General features: G+C 52.6%; 1 protein-coding gene across 1 annotated transcript; it reads right to left on the reverse strand.

Moving 5' to 3' along the window:
- Positions 1 to 6,622: 6,622 nt before the first annotated feature.
- Positions 6,623 to 9,118, reverse strand: EPOP (elongin BC and polycomb repressive complex 2 associated protein). Its single transcript, XM_004467380.5, has one exon. The coding sequence runs from the start codon at positions 8,668 to 8,670 to the stop codon at positions 7,531 to 7,533; it is 1,140 nt and encodes a 379-aa protein (XP_004467437.1). The 5' UTR covers positions 8,671 to 9,118; the 3' UTR covers positions 6,623 to 7,530.
- Between the last annotated feature and the right edge of the window lie 12,559 nt (positions 9,119 to 21,677).

Consider the following 21,677-nt stretch of genomic DNA (forward strand, 5'->3'; position numbering starts at 1 on the left):
GCAGCTGGAGGCTCTGTGGGGGGCAGGCTCGCGGGGGCAGGCTCCATGGCATTGAGCTCTGTGACCGCCACGTGTGGGTGTGGGCGCCCCCGTCACTGGTGAAGCATGGCTGCCATGTGGTCATTAAAAGCACACATTCCCAGGGACACAGTTCTGGAGCTGTGTACCGTCAACCCCTCTGTGCTTCGGTTCCCTCATCTGCAAAATTGGGATGATAATAGTACTTACCTCATAGTATTGTTTTTTTGCTGTTGTTGAAGATTTATTTATTTATCCTCCCCCCCTCCCCTTTGTCGGCTCTCTGTGTCCATTCGCTGTGTGTTCTTCTGTGTCTGCTCGTCTTCTCTTTAGGTGGCACCAGGAACCAATCCTGGGACCTTCCAGTGCGGGAGAGAGGTGCTCGATCTCTTGTACCACCTCAGCTCCCTGGTCTGCTGCACGTCTTATTGTCTCTCCTCTGTGTCTCTTTGTTGTATCATCTTGCTGCGCCAGCTCTCCGCTCAGGCCAGCACTCCATGGGGCCAGCAGTCTTCGTGAGCCAGCTCACCTTCACCAGGAGGCCCCAGAAATCCAACCCTGTACCTCCCATATGGTAGACAAGAGCCCAATCGCTTGAGCCACATCCGCTTCCTTCATAATATTGTGGGTTTTTTTAATTGTCCTTTGCTTTTTTAAGATACAGAGATGACACAAAATGCTACATTAAAAATTATAAAAGGTTCCCATATACCCCACTCCCCACCCACCCCCACTCCTCCCACATCAACAAACTCTTTTCATCATTGTGGCACATTCATTGCATTTGATGAATACATTTTGGAGCACTGCTGCACGGCATGCATTATAGTGTACATTGTAGTTCACACTCTCCCCCAGTCCATTCAGTGGGTTATGGCAGGATATATAATGTCCTACATCTGTCCCTGCAATATCATTCAGGACAACTCCAAGTCCTAAAAATGCACCCATATCACACCTCTTCTTCCCTCTCCCTGCCCTCAGCAGCTACCTTGGCCACTGTCTCCATATCCATGATACAATTTCTTCCATTGCTAGAGTCACAATAATTCTATAGTATTTGAGGAATAAGTGAGTGAGGGCGTGTAAAGTACTTAGACCCTTGCCTGGCTCTGAGTGATGCCATGTGTTTGCTATGTTGCCTACCGTCAGCAAAAAGTCAGACAGATTAAGGTTAAACTTGGCCCCGGGGGGGCAAGTTGATTAGCTTCTCAGAGGCTCTGTTTCTTCATCTATTAAACAAATATAATAATAATTACCTATTCTTATAAAAGCAAAACAATGCATTCAAAGCACTTGGCACTTGCCTTGAGTTCCCTATGTCCAGCAACGCTGTCCCCCAGGCCCTGGCACAGGGCGGGCGCTGGGAGGCGCTCAGTCTCGGGAGAACTCACCGCTTTCCCACCCAACCCTCTCCAGTTCCTCCTCCTCCTTCTGGCGCTGGCAGACAGCAGCACCTAGTGGACATCCCTGGAACTGCATCCTGCCAAGTCCCACAAGCCAAGCCGCTGTGCAATCCTTTAAAGAATATGCACTCTGCAAGCGACAAATATTCATTAGGCACCTGCTGGGTTCAGGACACTGAGCCAGGACCTGAAAAAATGAGACAAGAAACCTAATATGGCTGTAGAGTGCAAGAAAAAAACACACAAGTAATTATAACTTTGTCATCAATACCCGAGCTTTTTATCTTAAATTAAAATATAGACACTAAAATAATTTAAATTAACATGAAAACCAAGAGTATGGGAAGAAGGAAGGACACACGCTCTTCATTTGGAGAGAGATACCAAGTGGTTAAGCCAGTACGTTCAGGCTGTTTGGACCAGAGCTGTGCTGCAAGCAGCTACTACCAATTTTGGATTCTTAAATTGTCAGGAAGTCTGTGGATTGATTGATGTTATGTTGGTTGCTTGAAACAGTCTGTGGTGGAGTGTTGCAGCACAGAAATCAGCAAACGCTGATTTACTTACTTTTAGAGAGCCACGTGTTAAACACGACCAGCACGAAACTGACTTGGGCACAAAACAGTGTTCATGACTTTTAAGATGTGAATGTGACCCTGTGCAACTGTGTAACCTTCCCAGTCTCAATTTCTTCATCTGAAAATAGGAAATAATAATAATACCTACCTCATAGGGTCGCAGACAGGAGAATATGAGATCATTCCATTAGGTGCTTAGCTAAGTACCTCCCAATAAACATCCTTGTTGCTGAATGTCATTAGCATATTGCTACTGGCTGAGAATCTGAGCTTCCTGGCAGCTGGGGCAAAAGAGGAATTAGAATGGGTTACATAACTCACTGCCAGAGAAGAGGGGACAACTCAATTCTTCCAGAGAAACAAATGCCACCCCACCCCCTGCACTACTTCCCAAAAGGAAAATATCCTGTACGACAGCATGTAGGGGCACTTGAATGTACTGGACAGTGTCTTCTCAGGAAGATTTTACAATTGCAGGAGTGATTTTGAAGTGACTGTTTCATGTCAATGACCCTCAGTTAAGGCCAAAGCAATGAAATGAAAGCTTGGGTCAGAAAGGGGATTCTTCCAGGGGCATCCTTTCAGCTTTCCAGGCTATCTACAGAGAGGGCAGCTGCAAGTGTTTGGCCCCAAAACCCATAATCCTTCCACCACACTCCACTGACTTTCCCCCAGTCATAAAAGGGTAAAGAAAGTTCTAGAGGATCACATCCAACTGGGGGAATCAAAGAAGACTTCATGGAAGAGAGGGAATTTCAAATGCTCTTTAAAGAATGAAGGTAGAGAAAAGGGTAAGCGGCTGGGGAAGGAAGGGCTTTCCAGTGTGGAAGGGCTAAATCACCAAGACCCCCAAACAACAGACCAAGGAGGTTGCATTTAATAAAATCAAGAAATCCACTGAGTAAGAATGTAACCCAATCATAGGGAATCAGAGAAGGACCAGAGACCCGGAAGCTAGTTAGGTGGCTACTGCAAGTTCAGACAAGGGGTAGTGGACACCTAAACCAGAACAGAGAAGGGATTATGGATGCAAGAGATACTGGGGAGGCAAGAGAAAAGAGCGAAGTTCGAAAATAGTTAGCTCTGGGTCAAAAGAGGATTCAAGGTGCTGAGTCTTGGGGAGGTAATGGGGAGAAAGATAGTGCTCTAACCAGAATGGTGAATAGATGTAGGGGGTGGGGGAGGCTGGTGTGAGCAGGGGGTGGAGACAATGAACCTGCTCTTCAATAGGGAGCCTACGAGTTGCCAGCAGATCATCAGCGTGAAGACAGGAGGGAGAGGGAGAGGGAGAGGGGCTGGAGGGGGAGGGGGGAGAGGGGCTGGAGGGGGAGGGGGAAAAGGGAGAGGGAGAGGGAGAGGGAGAGGGGCTGGAGGGGTAGAGGGAAAGGGAGGGAGAGGGAGAGGGAGAGGGAGGGAGGGGGAGAGGGGCTAGAGGGGGGAAAGGGAGAGGGAGAGAGGGGTTGGAGGGGGAGAGGGAGAGGGGCTGGAGGGGGAGGAGGCAGGGGCAGTCATCTGTGAGTCACCTTTGCAGGTACAAGCTGAAAACTTGGGAGAGGAAGGCAAGGGATCACATAGGGAGGTGTGGGGAGACTTGTCATCACGGGGCTCCCTTGTAGAGCTTCCTGAAGACAGAAGGTAGAAGAGGGAAGCGGACTTGGCCCAATGAATAGGGCGTCTGCCTACCATATGGGAGGGTCCGTGGTTCAAACCCCGGGCCTCCTTGACCCATGTGAAGCTGACGCATGCACAGTGCTGATGTGCGCAAGGAGTGCCCTGCCACGCAGGGGTGTCCCCCGCGTAGGGGAGCCCCACGCGCATGGAGTGCACCCCGTAAGGAGAGCCGCCCAGCGCGAAAGAAAGTGCAGCCTGCCCAGGAATGGCGCCGCCCACACGAAGAGCTGACACAGCAAGATGATGCAACAAAAAGAGACACAGATTCCCAGTGCCGCTGATAAGGATAGCAGCGGTCACAGAAGAACACACAGCGAATGGACACAGAGAGCAGACAACTCGGGGGGGGGAGAGAAATAAATAAAAAATAAATCTTTAAAAAAATTAATTAAATTAAATTTTTAAAAAAAGAAGGAAGAAGAGGCAACATGGGAGACAGAGGAGGGACTCTTGGAGAGAGGGAATTGAGAGATGCTGGCACTGGTCCAGCAGTATCACGGTCCAGGGACGTGGGGGAGTGGGTCAGGGTGGAGGGTCGGCCACTGGCTTTGTAGTCAAGATTGTTGGATAACCTTGGAAAAAGCCGTTTCAGGGGAGTTAGGGGGGTGAAGTAAGGCCACGAAGATTTAAGGGGCCAGAGGCAGAAGGTGTGGGGGCGACTGAGGTGCGAGGCCGAGGGAGGCGATGGTGAGCAGGGCTGGGACTAGGGTGAGGCAGGCAAAGTGCCTAAAAGCAAAACTTAAGGCGGCCTTCGCTCTCGGGAGGGGTGGGGCAGGACCCAGCGCCAGAGCTGTGGGAGATAGGGGTCCACATGGAGGAAACCCTCTGGGATTTGGGGGAAAGAGACAGCCCAGTAAGAGAACTGAGACCCTGCAGAAACTAAGACCCTGCCACCTCCACATCCCTGACAGACAAACGTGTGTGATGGCCAGAGGCAGGGTCCCCAAAGCTGGGGAGGGGCGGGATGGACGCAGACAGACAACCAGGAGTGAGAGACCTGGGGGGTGCCAAGGAAGCCAGTGGAGACTGGGTTTGGCTGACGCTCCTCCCCGGCTCAGGGTAGGGTTGGGGGCAGGGGGATCTAAGCATCCTCAGAGTCAAACTCTACCCTTTCTCCAGGCCGCTGCAATTCAGGAGCGTCTGCAGGCACTGCCCCCACACCTGCCCAGCACACTTCACTGCAAGTTTCCTTTCCCCAGGAAGTCAGGGCAGGTTTCTTCTTTCTGAGACAGTTTCTGTAGGGGGTTGAAAGGTGGTCCCCAAAAGGTATGTCCAAGTCCTAACCCCCAGAACCTGTGAGTGTGCCTTTATTTGGGAAAGGACCTTTGCTGGTGTAATTCAGTTAAGGATCTAAGACGAGAGCGTCCTAGATCATCTGGACGGGCAATTGTCCTTACAAGAGACAGAAGGGAAGGCCGTGTGAAGATGAGGCAAAAATTAGAGTCAGACCACAAGCCAAGGAATGCCTGCGGCCACCAGAAGCTGGAAGAGGCAAGAACGATGCTCCCTGGAGCCTTGGGGGGGGGAGGGCAGCCCTCTGACACCTTGCTTTCCCACTTCTAGCATTCAGAACCAAGAATAAGCTTCTGTTATTTGGAGTCACCACATTTGTGATGGTTTGTTATGGCAGCTCTAAGAAAATAATAGCATCTCTTATACCTATAAAGTTTCTAGGGATACTTCCAGCTCTGAGATCATCCAAATTAAACCATTCAGCAAGGGAAGTTCCAGGTCCCGCCAAACAGTGTATTTAGCTCATGGCCCCTGCACGCTTCCAGAGCCTTCCAGACTGAGGTTGAATACTTTCACTGGGGGATAGGGGAGGGGTCGGGCAAATTAACGGGCACCACCTCCTATCCTCAGAGAAGAAGGTGAGCCTGAAAAGAGTATATCATGACCCACCACCCTTTCCTCCTTCCCCGGAGCTCACGCCAGCCTCTCCCAGCTCCGGGCAGGTCTACAGGGCCAAAGCTGATGCAGACATGACAAAAGGCAAGGAGCTTTTTAAAAACAGGGAGACTGCCTTGCCAAATTTCTCCTCACAAGCAGCACGCACCCCCTAACAGCTATCTTCTCACATCTGCCTTCCTCCCCTCTTCTTCCTCCCCTTCTCCTTTCTGGAGCAAGGTAAAGATAGAGATACCCCTGAAGAGCAGCGGTGGAAGGCTCGCTCCCCGCCCCGCCCTCCCTCCTCCCACAACACAGCTGGAAGGGGGAGGGGGAGGGCAGCAGGGTTCATAAAGGCCAGATGTTGAGGAGAAAGAGAGCGGACTCAACCCCCGCCCACCCACCCGCCCCCACCCTCACCCCCAGCAGAAGAAAAATGAAAGGAGACAGCTTATAAAACAAATGAAACTTTTTGTGCTCCAAAACAGTTTTTCTCAAAAATCTGCTCTATGCAAACAGTAGCAACTTTTTTACACAGCATTTTCACAGAAAAGGAGACAAGCCCTTCCCCAGTGTCATGCGGGAATCGTTCCCCCCAGGCCCGGTTTTGGGGGAAAAGGGTCCCTGGGTCCCCTCACTGCCGGGCAGAGCAGCGAACCCCAGCTTCCCCTCACACCTCAACTTGGAATCTCCCTGCCCTCACCTAGGTGGAGAGAAAGGGGCTCCACCCCTCCCCCTCGAAAACAGAACCTCTGACCCCAAACCTAATCCCCTAGCCCTGCCCACTTCGGATCCATCAGATCCCTGACAACCAAAATGCCTGAGGCCCAGGGGGGTGAAGCCGAGGGTACCTCAACCCAATTCCCACTCAAGCCCAGACTTTACCCCTTTGAAATTCATCGAATCTCGCTGGGACCCTTGAGGTTAGGCCTAGAACAGAAAGCCCTTCCCTTCACCCTCTTCCCTTGAAGGGGGCTGAGTTTGGGTGTCCCGAGCAGACCCAGGCCTGCCTCTACCTTCCCCCCTCTCTCTTCATCCTCAGTCATAAATCAGTGGAAGAAGTTGGTCTGATTTTATTGACTTCTTCCACCTTCCATTACTTACCCTGGGATAGCCTCCTGCCCCTTCCCAGGCGAAGGCTACACCTTCGCTGCCCCTGAGCCCTGCCCCATTTAATCATTTTCCTTGGAGGAGGAAACTGGGGAGGGAGTCTGAATCCTCAAAGGGGAATCTCACCCTTCAGACCTTAAAAACTGAAAGCAAATGAAAGAGCTGAGGGGAGAACTTCAAAACTGGACAGAAGGGATAGGGTGGTGGCTGAAGCAGAATCTCACCAACCAGGGGTCACCTAGCTTAGGGGACCCTAGGAAGGGAACAGGAAGGGAACGGTCCTCCTCTAGCCGGAACTGTCCCCTCCCCCATTAGGCTCCAACACCACTAGGAGCTGGGAAGGCCTGAGGGGAGTGAGGGGTTAAAGGCCTGGATGGTGGGGGTGGGGGATACCCCCGGGGAGCTGCCAATCACCTCCCCGCCCCCACCCCACCCCCTCATCTCCTGGCTCGCCCACAGAAACAACCGGTTTGTCCATCCCCAAGGTCTCTCTCCCTCTGGATTTTTTTTTTTTTTTTTTGGTCTTAGAGCTGTACCCCTCCTTTGCTCGCCCTGGAGTGAAGGCCCGGCCCCCAGAGGGCCAAGCTGGAAGGGAGCAGGGACTGGAATCCACGGCCTTAAGCCTTTCTCGGTTAAGCCTGCGCCAGGCCCCGGCCCTTGGCTCCTCTCCAAAGGGTGAGGGAAACGGGTGTCACCCCGACCACTTAGGTGCTTAAAGATCACTGTCACTTGAGTTCCCTTTGCCCAAAGCCCATAAATCGTCAGGGAAGGGGACAAGCAAAAGGTGAGACACGAGCTCTGTCCTCGGGCCCCCAGTTTGGGAGCGGCCCAAACTTTCCCCCTTGGCAAAAGTCCCACGGTCACAGCTCCTCCATGTTGATTCCCCAGAATTTGAGGCCGGGGGGCTCAGGGACAGCGGGACCCCCCACCTGCCACCTCCACAGCGGATGGGCGGGCGGGGGCTTATCGCCTTCCTGGAGGCGAAGCGAGGATGCCGGCCCTAAGTCCCCGTCCTCCCCCACCACCAGGGCCGGGGGGCAGGGGAAGCAGTCCAGGAGGCTGAAGGTGCTTGCGGTGGGGAGCGTCGGTGCGGGGCGGCGGGGCTGCGCGCGGCGATGCGGCGGCGCGGGCCGCCGACGTTTCTTGGCGGCTCCCCGGGCGGGGCCTTTCGCTGGCGGCCGCTCCGGCCCGCGACGCAAACTCGGAGTGTCCAGCGCGAAGCCCTTCGCGTAACACCAAAGCTTCGACCGGCGGATCAAACGATCGAAATGTTCCTGGCGGAGGTCGCCCTGCGTCGCCGGCGCCCCGCGGGCCGTCGAGGGGCCTGCGGCTGGTGTCTCGGGGGCGGCCGCCGGGGCGTTTCCATCGACTGCCGCCGGCTGGCTCGGCGGGGACGGCTCCGGCGCCCCCCCTGGACCGGCGGGCTCGGTGGAGAGACCCGCAGGTGGCGGCGGAGGCACGGGGCTGGGCTCCCGAGGCGGGCTGGCGGCGGGGCCAGGCTGCGACTCGAGAGCGGGGGCTGCTCTAGCCGAAGCCCGGGCGGAGCTGGTCGGAGATTCCCCGGGGCGCCGGGGCGCCGGGCAGCGGGCCGGCGGTGCGCAGCAGCGAGAGCCCAAGTGCGGGAAACCGCCTCCGCCCTCTTCCTCCGCGCCGCGGCCCTGGGACACCGCGACGTCGGCATCGTTGCCGGCCGGGGAGCTCGGATCGCTGGACGGCCCGGCCTGTCCCCCGAGGTGCTTCAGGCCATCCGGGGTCCAGCCGCCGGTGCACCGGGGGTCGTGAGGGCCCAACAACACGGGGGGCCGCGGCGCCAGCTCCCCAGGCCCCAGGCCCAGAGGAGGCGCCCGGGGTTTGGCAAGGGCGCAGAAGGCAAGGGCACGCAGGCACAGAGGAGAGAATTCCTGGGTCCCCCGACGCGGCTTCCGGGGCGTGGGGGAGCAGGGCGACCCTCGCGGGGACGCCGGCACTGAGAGGCGGGGTGCGGGGCACAGTGTCTCCATGGAGCCGCCCGGGGGGGTGCCCACTGCGGGGGCCCTGGTCCCAGCGGCGGGATGCCCTGGCTGCCCGAAGTCCCCGCGGGCGAGGGGAACATCGCCCCCCCCTCGACGGGGAGGTCTCTGCTCACGGGCGCCCCCGGCCCGCACCCCGGGGCCGCGGGACTCCTGCTCCCTCCTCGATCTCGTCACGCGGCCCTCCTGGCGGCCGGACTCCTGGGTCCCTGCGAGTCCCGGCGCGGTCGGCCGCCCTTCCTGCCGCCGCGTTCCCTGCGCAGCCCCGGCGGGCGCCCCTCTCGAGTGGCCCGGAGCACGGAGGCTGGGGAAACAAAGCGGCGGGCGGCCGCGGGAGGCGGGAAGGACCCCGGGCCCGGCACCCGGTGCCCGGGCCCAGGCGGCGGGGAGGGCGCCTTCCGCCCGCTCGGCTTCTTTCTTCCCGGCTGGCTCCCGGAGACCGCGTTATAGAGAACTGCCCCCTCGCTGCCCCAATACCAGCGCCGGGGCCGCGAGCCCGCCGCCGATTGGGCGGCTCTGCCCGTGACGTCAGCCAGGACCCCACCCCGCCGGCGGCACCGCCCCCGTCCCCATTCGGCACACAGACACACACACGTGGACCCGGCGCTGCGGCGGCTGGGAGCCCGAGCAGGAGAGGGTGCGTGGGTGCGATCGCTGGCGGCGAAAGGCGCCGCTGCACGTGGTCCGGTGAGGTCCCGGGATTACGTGATGGCGTCGTTTGCTCGAAAGCAACTCGTTTGACTCTTCGCGGTCACAATTTCCGCATCTGTAAAACGGGAATGTTCTTGGGGCTAATAGAGCTATGTGCATGAACATAGATGAATTTCAAAAACAGTGCTGAGGGATAAGATTAAACAAGACGAGCTGTTTACGAAATGTGCACAGCAGAGACTCCTGCGGGCAGAGACTGTTGCTTACTTTCCTGTTCCGGGGCCCGGAGAGCAGTGCCTGGCACACTGTGGGCTCCAAAATGTCATTGAATGAGTAGTTAGAAACTCAGTACGTCTGTGCAAGAGGAACAAAGGGAAAAATCAATTCAGAGGAAGGGGTAGTATTGTTACACCCACAGACGGAAGAGAAGTAGGTTTTCTCAGTACTGTTTCCATTTCTTTCATGCAGTTTTGAAATGCCCAACCTCTTAAAATTCCAAGGGACTCGCTCTGCAGCTCCCTTCCAATCCCAAAATTCTGCCCGCTGAAGCCTGAGCTGCCAAAATGGGTTGAGGGGGCTAGAGACGGGAGGACACAGGACACAGACCCTCACTCTTATCTCCCCCAAGGAGAGTGACACAAAGAAAAGGTGAATTCCCAATAAAAATCCTCAAAATGCAGGACCACCCACCCCCTAGCACGATCTATCTCCCCCTTACCCTATTTTAGTTTCTGCACGCTTTCCTGTTACATGAAAGGCTATGAGTTTATTTCTTTATTATGTGTCTCTCTCACTAGCCTGGAAATGAGCTGATGGGGTCGTCTTCTTAATCCCTGCAGCATCCCCACGTTCTAGAACAGTACTCAGGCAAAATAGGTGTTCAATAAATACTTTAAATGAATATTATTAAATCCCCAGGAATACTTCTCTCTTGATTGAAATCAGGTTATTGGAATATGGCTGCCCCCCATGCCCAGAAATATAAAGAGAAGTTAGTATACTGGCTGGAGGGATGCTGGGGGCCACAGAGAGGAATATCTCATTTGGGACTGGGGCAAGAGAGAGTTTCCCTAAGGAGAATGATGATGTAGCTTGCATCCTGGCTCTCCAGCAGTGACAACGGAGGCATTGTTTCCCCACATGTCACCAAGTACCATCTGGGAGGAAAGAGATGAGGAGGGTCTGCCGCCCCCACCTCCCTTTTGCAGAGGCCAAAAGGTAAAACCCCAGAGGTGGGACTGGGGTTTGAGGAGGGCGGGGTGTGGTGGTCTATTGCTCAAAATACTAGCCCCCTGGTATCTTCTGCAAAAGAGGTCTCCAGGGCAGTTGTCATGGGGGGAGGGGTCCTGGGGTCCCACCAGTTCCCCCAGCTAAGCTGGGTTTAGAGTCCAGGGTTTCCAACTGTCCCAAGAGCCCCGGCTCCATCCTCCACACACGCTCGCCCTCTACTGGAAGACAATTCTGGAAGGATGATCATCTTCATACTGTCTCTTCTGGGAGGCAGTGCTGAGGACTCTTCCTCGAGACAGCAGCACCAGCATTCTTCTGCTTGTTGAGCAGATGGGCATCCGCTTCAATCCACCTCTACCAGCCTAGGGAGGAGGGAATAGGCCCCATCTGCAGAGACCCAGACTGCAAAACTCCTCTTTTTCCACAGAGCCTCATTCATATTGTCGCCTAAGAAATGTTTGGTATGAATAAATGAGTGAATATTACATAACAATGCAGATCCAAAAGCAACCCCCCTCCAAGCCTGGGGTTACCGGCTTTATTGCGGAGCCCTTACTATTGAGAGTCCTTTCCTGGGGGAAGAATTCCCTCTGCCTCCCCTTTCTTCTCCTGCCTCTAATTAGGCACCCCAGAATAGAGGGTGGGCAAGCACTTTGTAGCATGGAAGCTCTTTACAGAGGGGGTGGTAGGAATAATTCCCCGCGCTGAAAGGACCACAAGCTTCCTGTTTCAGACAGCTTGGACTGGGGGCCGCAGGGGGGCAATCCTGGGCAGGTTACCTAGACAGTCTGAGCTGCCATTTCCCTATCAGTGAAAATGGGAAACAGTGGTTTCCTCATAACGTTGTCACAAGGGTTAACGTATAATGTGAGGGTCACCATCACTCGGTTCGGTTGGCCGAACTGTTGCAATTCCTGTTGCCCCCAGTAGAGGACAGCCAACCCCGTCCTCGGCAGAAAGGATGACCTGGCAACTCCCTGGTCAGGAACCGCCCTCCTCCGCAGGGGAACTACACCGACAGGGCTTGGGAGCTGGGTCGCACCCGACATCTCCTGGAACAAGGGATAGAAAGGCCCCTCTCGGTTGGGAGACGGACTGGGAAGGGAAGGGGAGGGGACTGTGCGATGAGCCAACTGGGCAGCAGGTGACGACTGCACAAACACTGGTCTGGGGGCGGCGGACTCCTGGGATCTTTTCCTGAATCGGTCATCACCTCTCTGAGTGACCTTAGGAAACCCTCACCTTCTGTCTGGGCCTCTAACCCCCTTCAGTGACAGGCAGCATGATTTCCAAAGACAGCCTGAAGCCTTGAGGCAGAACCTGCCCCCCCTCCCCGGGGGCAGGGCTGAAGAGGTGGAGAGAGCCTGAAACTCCCATGAGATCCCAGGGGAGATGACCCCATTCATCCCCAGATAAACTCCTTTTTTTTTTTTTTAAGATTTATTTTTTATTTCTCTCCCCTTCCTTTCCTCCTCCCCAGTTGTCTGTTCTCTGTGTCCATTTGCTGTGTGTTCTTCTGTGTCCACTTGTATTCTTGTCAGGGGCCCCCCGGGGAATCTGTGTCTTGTTTTGTTGCGTCTTCTTACTACGTCAGCTCTCCGTGTTTGTGGCGCCACTCCTGGGCAGGCTGCACTTTTTTTGTGCGGGGCGGCTCTCCATACGGGGCACACTTCTTGCACATGGGGCTCCTCTACATGGGGGACACCCCTGCATGGCAGGGCACTCCTTGAGCGCATCAGCACTGCGCATGGGCCAGCTCACCACACAGGTCAGGAGGCCCCGGGTTTGAACCCTGGACCTCCCATGTGGTAGGTGGATGCTCTATCAGTTGAGCCAAATCTGGTTCCCCCCAGATAAACACTTGATTTCCTCTCAAAAACAACAACAACAACAAAAAAAAACCTGCCTCAGCTTACAAGATCTCGCCCCTGCCTCCTCTCCTACCTCAACGTGTGCTGCATTCTCCCCTCCTTTCATTGCTCCAGTCAAACTGGACTTCTTTCCATCTAGATAATGCACCAAGCTCTTGCTTGCCCTCAGGCCTTTGCACACGCTCAGCCACCCACTCTTCACATGACCAGCACAAATGTCTCCTCCTCAGAGAGCCCTTCCCGACACTAATGTAAACTAGGAACCCCCTGCTATTCTGTCACAGGCCTCTTCATAACTCATAACTAAGGTGCTATCTCCACGAGAGCAAGGACCACTGATGCCTGGTGCCCAGCAGGGTCTGGCACAAAGTAAGCATTCAATAAATATTTTTAAATAAATGAATGAATGACAATGGAAGGTGGGCTCCTACCCCATGCAAGGCGAGAGCCCCCCAAAACTGGAACACAGGCTGAGTACAGCTGCCCTCCTGGACCTGGAAGCCAGCCCTTCCCCTTCCTCAGTCCATCTCGGTCTGACCAAAGGCAGTAAGGTCCACGTTTGAGGACTCTGGGCCAGAGGACCTGACAGTTGTCCTTCCCCCACGGCAGGCACAGTAGGGACCTGTGCCAACAGACATCCATAATAACTCCAGTCCCATAATAACTCCGATACCACTTCCTGTGCTCCAGGCTCTGTTCTAAGCACTTTGTATTATATTCATTTATGAATTGTTAATGCCCGTAACAATTCTATGAGATAGGATTTTTAAATTTTTTTAATATTCCATACATAACCCATTTTCAGTGTCCAATTCCACGATTTTTAGTACAGCCAGCACCACAATCCAATTTTAGAACGTCTCCTAGAAGATCCCTCATCCTCACTCAGTGCAACTTCCCATTCCTACTCTGAACCCCAAGTTGTCTCTATAGATTTACCTTGTTCGGATATTTCATATAAATGGAGTCATACACCGTGTGGAGCTGGCCATGCGCAGCGCTGATGCGTGCAAGGAGTTGCGTGCCACGCAAGGGTGTCCCCCGCGTGGGGGAGCCCCACGCGCAAGGAGTGCGCCCGTGAGGAAAGCCGCCCAGCGTGAAAAGAAAGAGCAGCCTGCCCAGGAATGGCGCCGCCCACACTTCCCGTGCCGCTGACGACAACAGAAGGGGACAAAGAAACAAGACGCAGCAAATAGACACCAAGAACACACAACCAGGGGAGGGGGGGAAATTAAATAAATAAATAAATCTTTAAAAAATAAAATAAAATAAAATAAAATAAATGGAGTCATACAATATGTGGTCTTTTGCATCTATCTTTTTTCACTAAGCATAATTTTTTTGAGGTGTATCCAGGTTGTATCAGTATTAGTAGTCTGTCCCTTTTTATTGCTGAATAGTATTCCATTTTATGGTTACACCCCATTTTGTTTATCCAACCACATGTGGGTTGTTTCCACTCTTTGGCCAGTGTGAAATATGCTGCTATGAACATGGGCATACAAGTCTTTGTGCAGAAATGTCTTCATTTCTCTTGAGTAGATACCTAAGCATGGAATTGTCAGGTCGTATGTTAAGTTTATGTTTAACTTTTTGAGAAACTAAGAAATTGTTTTCTCAACTAGCTGTACCATTTGACATTCCCACCAACAATGTATGAGGATTCCAATTACTTCACATGGTAGATACCACTAATATTCCTTTTAAAAATGAAGACAACAAGAGTCAGAGAAGTTAAGTGACTTGCCCAAGGTCACACAGCTAGCAAGTGGCAGAGCAAGGACTCATACTCAGGCAGCCAGGTCCCAAGTCCAAGCTCAAGTTCAAGCTTGTAGCCTACTATGCAGCATCTGAGAGAGAAGCCATTTCTCACCCCCACCTGATCCCAACCACCACCATATATTTTCTTCTTGTGCCTCCAGAACTCCCTAAATCAGACCCCATACACATCCAGCAGACTTGCATCACTACCAAGCCAACACCCGCAGACCTCCCATGTGGTAGACGGACGCCCTAACCGCTGGGCCAAGTCCGCCGCCCAGATAGAGTCTTTAAAAGTAAAAATAGGGAAGGGACTTGGCCCAGCAGTTAGGGCGTCCGTCTACTACATGGGAGGCCGGCGGTTCAAACCCCGGGCCTCCTTGACCCGTGTGGAGCTGGCCCATGCGCAGTGCTGATGCGCGCAAGGAGTGCCGCGCCACGCAGGAAAGCCCCATGCGCAAGGAGTGCGCCCCGTAAGGAGAGCCGCCCACCGCCTAGGAAAGTGCAGCCTGCCTAAGAATAACACCGCCCACACAGAGAAATGACACAACAAGATGAGGCAGCAAAAAGAAACACTGATTCCCGTGTCGCTGACAACAACAGAAGAGGACAAAGAAGATGCAGCAAATAGACACAGAGAACAGACAACCGGGTGGGAGGGGGAAGGGGAGGGAAATAAATAAATAAATAAATAAATCTTTTTTTTAAAAAAAAGTAAACATAACCCCAACCCTATTATCAAATCTAAAAAGAATTGACAATCATCCTTTAGCACCATCAAATAGTGGACAGTGTTGAAATTTCTAATTATCTCATAATATCTTTTCTTTATAATTTATTTAGCTTATTTGAATTAGGATTCAAATAAGAATTGCTAGTGGTTGCTATGTTTCCTAAATCTCTTTTATTCTGTATTTCCCCCCTTTATATCTTTTTTTTCTCTTTGCAACTTATTGAAGAAACCAGATTGTTTGAAAATTCCTAAAGATTGGACTTTGCTAATTGCATCCTCTGTCATTTGCTCACGCAATGTTTATTCAGTAATATTTACTAAGCACCTACTATGAATAGGACTGCCAACTTTAACAGCAAAAAAAGTACAGGACATATTCGTACTAAAATTATTTGTTATTTGAAGTTCAAATATAGCTGGGCATCTATTTTTATCTGGTGACCCTAACTAACTATGTGCCAGGAGCCGCTGGAACATTGGAGGTACAGTGGTAAGCAAGACAGACAAGCCCCTGCTCTCAGGGAACTTAAATTTTAGGGTGGGAATCAAGCAGATAGCGTACAAGCAGACAATATTCCTCCTGGGGATACTGTGAGGATTAAATGAGAAAAACCCTATGTTCAGCTCCTGGTCCGCAGAAGGCCTGGGTAGACGCAAATGCTCTTGGTGGTAGCTTAGGCTGCCTTCTCCCCTTTCCTGTTTCTCTCCCTTTTCCCATTCTTGCTCCATGTTCCCCAGGAATCATTCCAGGCTTGCCCTCCTCCTGTGATACTTCCTCCATTGTCAATAGTTAGTTCATTCATTTATTCGTCATTTATTCATTGCTACAGCACACCCACCTTGAAGCAAGCTGTGCGTGAGGCCCTGAGGACTCAGTAGGAGACGTAGTCTGCTGGGGAAGAGGGACATGACAGGCTTGTTTGAGAAGCAGCAATAGAGGCATGACTGTGGTTCTTTGAGCCTTAGAGGAGGTGTGACCTTAGAGGAGAGTCTTTTCAGAGAAAGTGATCTCCCACCTGGGTTCCGAAGGTTGAACAGGAGTTCACAAGAGGTGGCACAGGGAATTCCAACTGAGGAAACCGTATGAGCAAGGAACACAGGTGAGCAAGTACTTGTCTTATGCACTATCAGCTACCAACTGTCAACGTTCTTTTCCTTCTGTTAAGCAGAGGAGATGGCCTGGCTTTGGCCCTGTCCCATCTGCCTTCTTAAGAATTATCCCTTAGCTCCCTTGCATAGCCATCAGCGCATCTCTCCCATTAAAAAGCAAAACCTTCCCTTGACCCCAAATGCTCTAGTCTTCATCCCTCTCACCTCCGCTTCACAGCCAAACTTCCCCCAAAGGGCTGTCTATATACGTTATCTTGCCTTTCCTGCTTCCCACTTACTCCTCAACCCACTTCCAGCTGCTTCCATCCCCTGCCACTGAAATCGCCCTCACTGGGGTCCCAAGGGCCTCGATATCATCAAAACTAGCAGACCCTTGTCAGCGTTCCACCTTGACCTCTCAGCAGCAGCCCGCACGGTTGCCACTGCTTTCTAGAAACTCTCTAGTTGCTCAGTTCCTGGGCACCTCACGCTCCAGTTGTCCTCCCGCTTCACTGGCTGCTCCCTCTTGGTCTTCATCTAAGGCCCATCCTCCCCTCTTCAACCCCAAATGTCCAGGGCTCCTCAAGGCTCGATCCAGAACTTCTTTCTTTCCCTGGACTCTTCTACGCTCACTCTGCGATTATCATCCGTCCACCAGGGGCTCAGGCCGCACCTCCCCTCTCAGCTCTGACCAGATATACCTCTGCCGCCTGGCGTCCACCTCCCGTATTTCAAAAGCCCCACAAACTCAGCCGTCCAAGCCCACCTGGGCCCTCCTCTGCCACTAACCTTCCAGCGAAACCCCTCCCTTCCATCCACGTCCAGAAGCCCAGGAGTCTTCTTGGCATCTGCCGGCCAGTGCCTCCAGCAAGGCACATCATTATGCCATTCTGCGTCTTTTCCCCACACCTCCCCAGCCAGGCCACTGCGACTGCCCCCAAATGAGCCCCCACCTGCCACCATGCCCTCTGCCCGCAGCATTGGGTCCTGTTACCCGCCTGCTCAGAACCTTTCGATGGCTTCCCTTTGCTTTCAGGATAAAGGCGGAAATCCTTAGCTCTCAGGTAAGGTTACCTAAATTGGCAACCCTGCTCACAGGTCCTCCTAAGGAGGGGTGCGCCCCTGGCCTTCCACCCCTGTGCGGCCCGCTTCTCTTCAGTCCCTCAGGCTTTCTTTAGTGCCTAACGCAACAAGATCTCTTGCCCTCCCGCAGCACAGGCTACTCCTTTTCCCTCACCCCTGCCGACCTGGCCTGGCTAATGCTGCTCCTCTTCAGCTCTGTGCAGACGTCCCTCCGTCCTCGGAGGGACCCTCTCCTGCCAACCAGACTCTGGCTGGTCAGTCTGTCACCACGTGTACCTTTCCTTTGAGGCTCTGTCATCAGCCTGTCATTATTCATTCAAGAGTGTGATTATCTGATTATTCACACTAACTTATTTGTGGGACAGGGACCACCTCAGGTTTTGTCTAGCTCAGGGACTGGCATATGGCTGGCACCCAAATATGGCTTTTTAAAAACCTTTTTATTATGTACCTTTGAAAACCTAGAGAAAAGTTTAGAATAGTAAAGCAAACCCCCATTTACCCATTGCCTAGATTTAATAATATTTTAGAATATTTTTGCTGAAACATCTTAAAATAACAGAGTTGCGAGATAATTCCCCCCTAAATACTTCAGGACGTTCTCTTACTACAATATCATTATTCCACCTCACAAAACTAACAGTAATTCCCTAATATCATCTAATACCCAGTCCATCTTTAATTTTCCCTAGTTGGCTCCCTAAATGCATTTTTACATTTGGCTTGTTCCAGCCAGGATCTAAATAAGGGTTACATATTGCCCTTGCCTATGTCTCTTAACTCTCTTTTAAATCTAGAATAATTTTCCCTCTATGTCATGACTTGAATTGCTAAAGTATTTTAAGTAAATTATAGACATCCATGTCCCACCTTTTAGATTTCTTTGATTGCTTCCTCATAGAGTTGTTTACCTTGTATTTTCCTGTAAACTGGAAATTAGATTTACAGGTTTGATTGGATTCATGTTGACTATTCTGGCAAGAACGTATCGCAGGTGATGCTTCCTACTGCCTACTGGACTATGACAGGGTGTCCTCAGTGCCCCACCTTTAGAGATGCTAATGTTGACTGGTGGGGCCAGCTGGGGCCAGCCCGTGCCTTCTGTTGTGAAGTTGCAGTTTCTTCCTTTGGCATCGGCAAGTAATCAGTAGGGGGATACTTTAGAACGACTGGTGTTTTTCATAAATGAATGAGATAGGTAGTGTGGCTAAATAGTAGGGAGGACGATGGGCAGGAAACCAGAACTCGAAGGGCTGATTGCGTTGATACGAAATTAGGACTTTATCCTGCAGGATGGGTATTAGGGACACTTTTAAGCATTGGAAGTCATGTGATCAGAACTGGGAAGGGGGAAGGAAGCAAGGAGGGCACAGTGAACTATCATTTCCTGAACGCTCAGTTTGAACCAGACTCTGCTGGGCATTCGGCATACCTGATCTAAGTTACGTTTTCACCATTTTTTTTTTAATTCCTCTTTTACAGGTGAGGAAAACAGGGGCTCTGAATTGTTCAGCTACTCACCCAAGGTCATGAGCAAGAGATGGTGAAGGAAGGCAGTAGCCACAGGGGTGGATGGATATTTGAAGGAGAACCAAGAGCATTGTAACCAGTTGGCTGTGGGGAGGAGGGGAAGCTGGGAACCCTGGCTAAAGTTGGTTTCCCACATATCCAGGGGGGCTCAGGAGGTGGGACTTGGGAGGAGAGGGAGCAGGTTGGAGGGAAAGATCATGAGCTCAGGCTCCCAGCCACCCAGATGTCGCCCTGCCACTTTCTTGAGGAATGGTGCTTACAACATGACAATGCCTATAATTTGGCTTCCGGCATGACTGGATAATTAGCTTAAGTTATTCCTCACTGGCATTTCATTCAAAGCAAGGACAATCTTCCATTCATGCTGCTGAGGCCTGTTTTCTGTGCATATGACAGGCTGAGTGTGAACCTGGAGCTGTGTGGTCTGTCTCTTTGCCGAAGTGGGCCAGAGACTGCCCTGAGAGCAAGTGGATAGTCTGCCCTCCCAGCTGGAGTCTGTCTCCTGGGTTTGGGGGTATGCATCCCCCTCAGAGAGGAAGCTGCCCAGGGCTGGGGAAGCCTGAGACTTGCGCTGACGCCCTGCAGGAGGGTGGTCCAGGGACTGGTTTCCAGCATCTGGATGGAGGAGGTAGTAACAAGTAAGATGGACACCGAGAGGTCAGTGGGAGGCAGCTGCCAGGCAAAGATGCGTCTGGGACAAAGACGCCTAGCGCAGAAGAGGGCTGTTTAGGGAAAATGGGGAAATTTCTGGATTTAGGAGGCACTGACAAGGTAGATTCATGGGAGCTGGTGGCTGGTTCAGGAGTGAGAGAGAGTTAAGACCTCACCAGGGTCTTGACTCAGGAGCTTAAGTGAGGTGGGATCTACAATGGCTCTGGGGAGGGGGCTAGATAATGAGTTCCGTTTTAGACAAGTTTCATGGGAGCCAGCCAAGTGGGTGGGGCTTGGGGGGCCCTCCTCGGCTGGGGAGATGCCACCCAAGTCAAAGCTGAAATTACAGGCATGGATAAACTTTTCCAGAGAAAGCCACGTGGACCCAGAGAGCATCCTCACGGAATGGGCAGGGGGAAAGGAAGCCCTGAAAGGTGGCTGAGAAAGGCATGAGAGTGAGGCAGGGAGGGCAAGGGGAAGGGTGTTTCCAGAGGAAGGAGATGGCCCTTGTGGTCGAATGTCTTGGTGATTCTGAGGTCAGGGGTCTGGGAAACTGACTCCGGCATCTTAAGCCAAAAGAGAGAAACGTCTTGGGAGACAAGTCAGGGGCTCACTGGAGGCAGAAGCCTTGGGAGCCAAGAGGCAGAAAACATAACTTTCCCTCAGCAGGAAGAGTCTGGCATGGGACCCAGCACCCACCGGGCACCACCAGCAAAGCCGTCACAAGTGACCTCCACCAGCCTTTAGTCCTGGTCACTTGCTCCTCACAGCAATGTGTGACAGCATCTACTGGCAGTGCCAGGGTCACATGCCCACATCTCAGCTGCCTGGAGCCTGAAGACAGAGGCTGAGAACTCCTTCCTTCAGTTCTTTCAGTATTTATTGAGCACCTAGTATGTGCTCTTGGAGACAGCAACAAACCCCACAAAGCTCCCTGTCTTTATGGTGGTTCCATGAGAAGGAAAAGAGAGACAATAAACAACAGCCGTAAATATGTGAATAATGTATAAGGTGAAGAACAAAGCAAAAGAAGGCAGATCAGGAGTACTGGGGCAGGGAACAGGTGGCAGTTTTAAGTAGGGTGGTCCAGGAAAGCCTCATCGGGAAAATCACTTTTAGCAGACAACTGGAGTAGAGGAGGTGAGTGGGGTGGCAGGTGTGGAGGGAGGAGGGGCATTCCAGGCAAAGAGGAGGGCTGCTGGGCAGGCCCCGAGGCAGGGGCATGTGCCATGTGCAGGGGTGGGGGGCACAGCCAGGAAGCCAGTGTGGCTACAGCACAGCTAGCGAGGTAGGCAGAGCACAGGGGAGGCCAGAGGGATGGGGGCAGCAAGTTGTATAGGACATTATAGCAAACCTGGGCTTCCCTCTGTGTGCCAGGGGAGCCCCTGGAGGACTTTGAGTCCAGGGTGATCAGATCGTCTTAGACTTTAATAGGATCCTTTTGCCTACCATGTAGAGACTGGATTGCAAGGGCAAGGATGGAGGAAGCGAGACCCCTTTGGAGCTCACAAGAATCCAGGGGAGGCCATGATGAGGAGATGGTGGGATGTCATCAGGGTCTGCGTCTGCTTTGAAGTTGGAGTTGACATGATTTGCCAACAGAGTGGAGACAGGAAAGACTCCAGGATTTGGGGCCTGAACAACTGGGAAGACTGCATTGCCATCCATTGAGATGGAGATGGAGAAGGCTGTGGATGGAGTCCCATTTTGGACGTGTTTAGTTTGAAACATTAATTACACCATCCAGGTGGAAATGTTGAGTAGGCAGTTCAAGAAAAAGGCCAGGACTAGAGATTAAAATTTGGACCTAAGGGGAGCATATGTGGCTCGAGCTGTTTACCGCCTGCTTCCCACATGGGAAGTTCCAGGTTCAGTTTGCGGTGCCTCCTAAAACAACAACAACAACAGCAAAAAACAACAAAAAGCAAACGAATGAAAAAACCAACTCAGGGGAGCCAATGCGGCTCAGGGGTGAAGCACTGGCTTCCCACTTGCCCCAGGACCTCAAAAAAAAAAAAAAAAAAAAAAAAAAAAAGGACCTGAAATGGTATGTAAAGCCATGGGACAGGGAAGTGGACTTGGCCCAATGGATAGGGCATCCACCTACCACATGGGAGGTCCATGGTTCAAACCCCGGGCCTCCTTGACCCATGTGCAGCTGGCCCATGTGCGGTGCTGATGCATACAAGGAGTGCCCTGCCACGCAGGGGTGTCCCCCACGTAGGGGAGCCCCACGCGCAAGGAGTGCGCCCCGTAAGGAGAGCCACCCAGCACAAAAGAAAGTGCAGCCTGCCCCAGGAATGGCGCCGCACACACGGAGAGCTGACACAACAAGATGACACAACAAAAAGAAACACAGGAGGGGGAAGGGGAGAGAAATTTAAAAAAATTAAAATGTG

This window comes from Dasypus novemcinctus, chromosome 21 (genome assembly GCF_030445035.2).
Source record: "Dasypus novemcinctus isolate mDasNov1 chromosome 21, mDasNov1.1.hap2, whole genome shotgun sequence".
NCBI lineage: Eukaryota > Metazoa > Chordata > Mammalia > Cingulata > Dasypodidae > Dasypus > Dasypus novemcinctus.

What these genes read in the sequence shown, in the direction of transcription:
- EPOP (XM_004467380.5), bottom strand. Translation starts at nt 8,670, where the DNA reads ATGGAGACACTGTGCCCCGCACCCCGCCTCTCAGTGCCGGCGTCCCCG.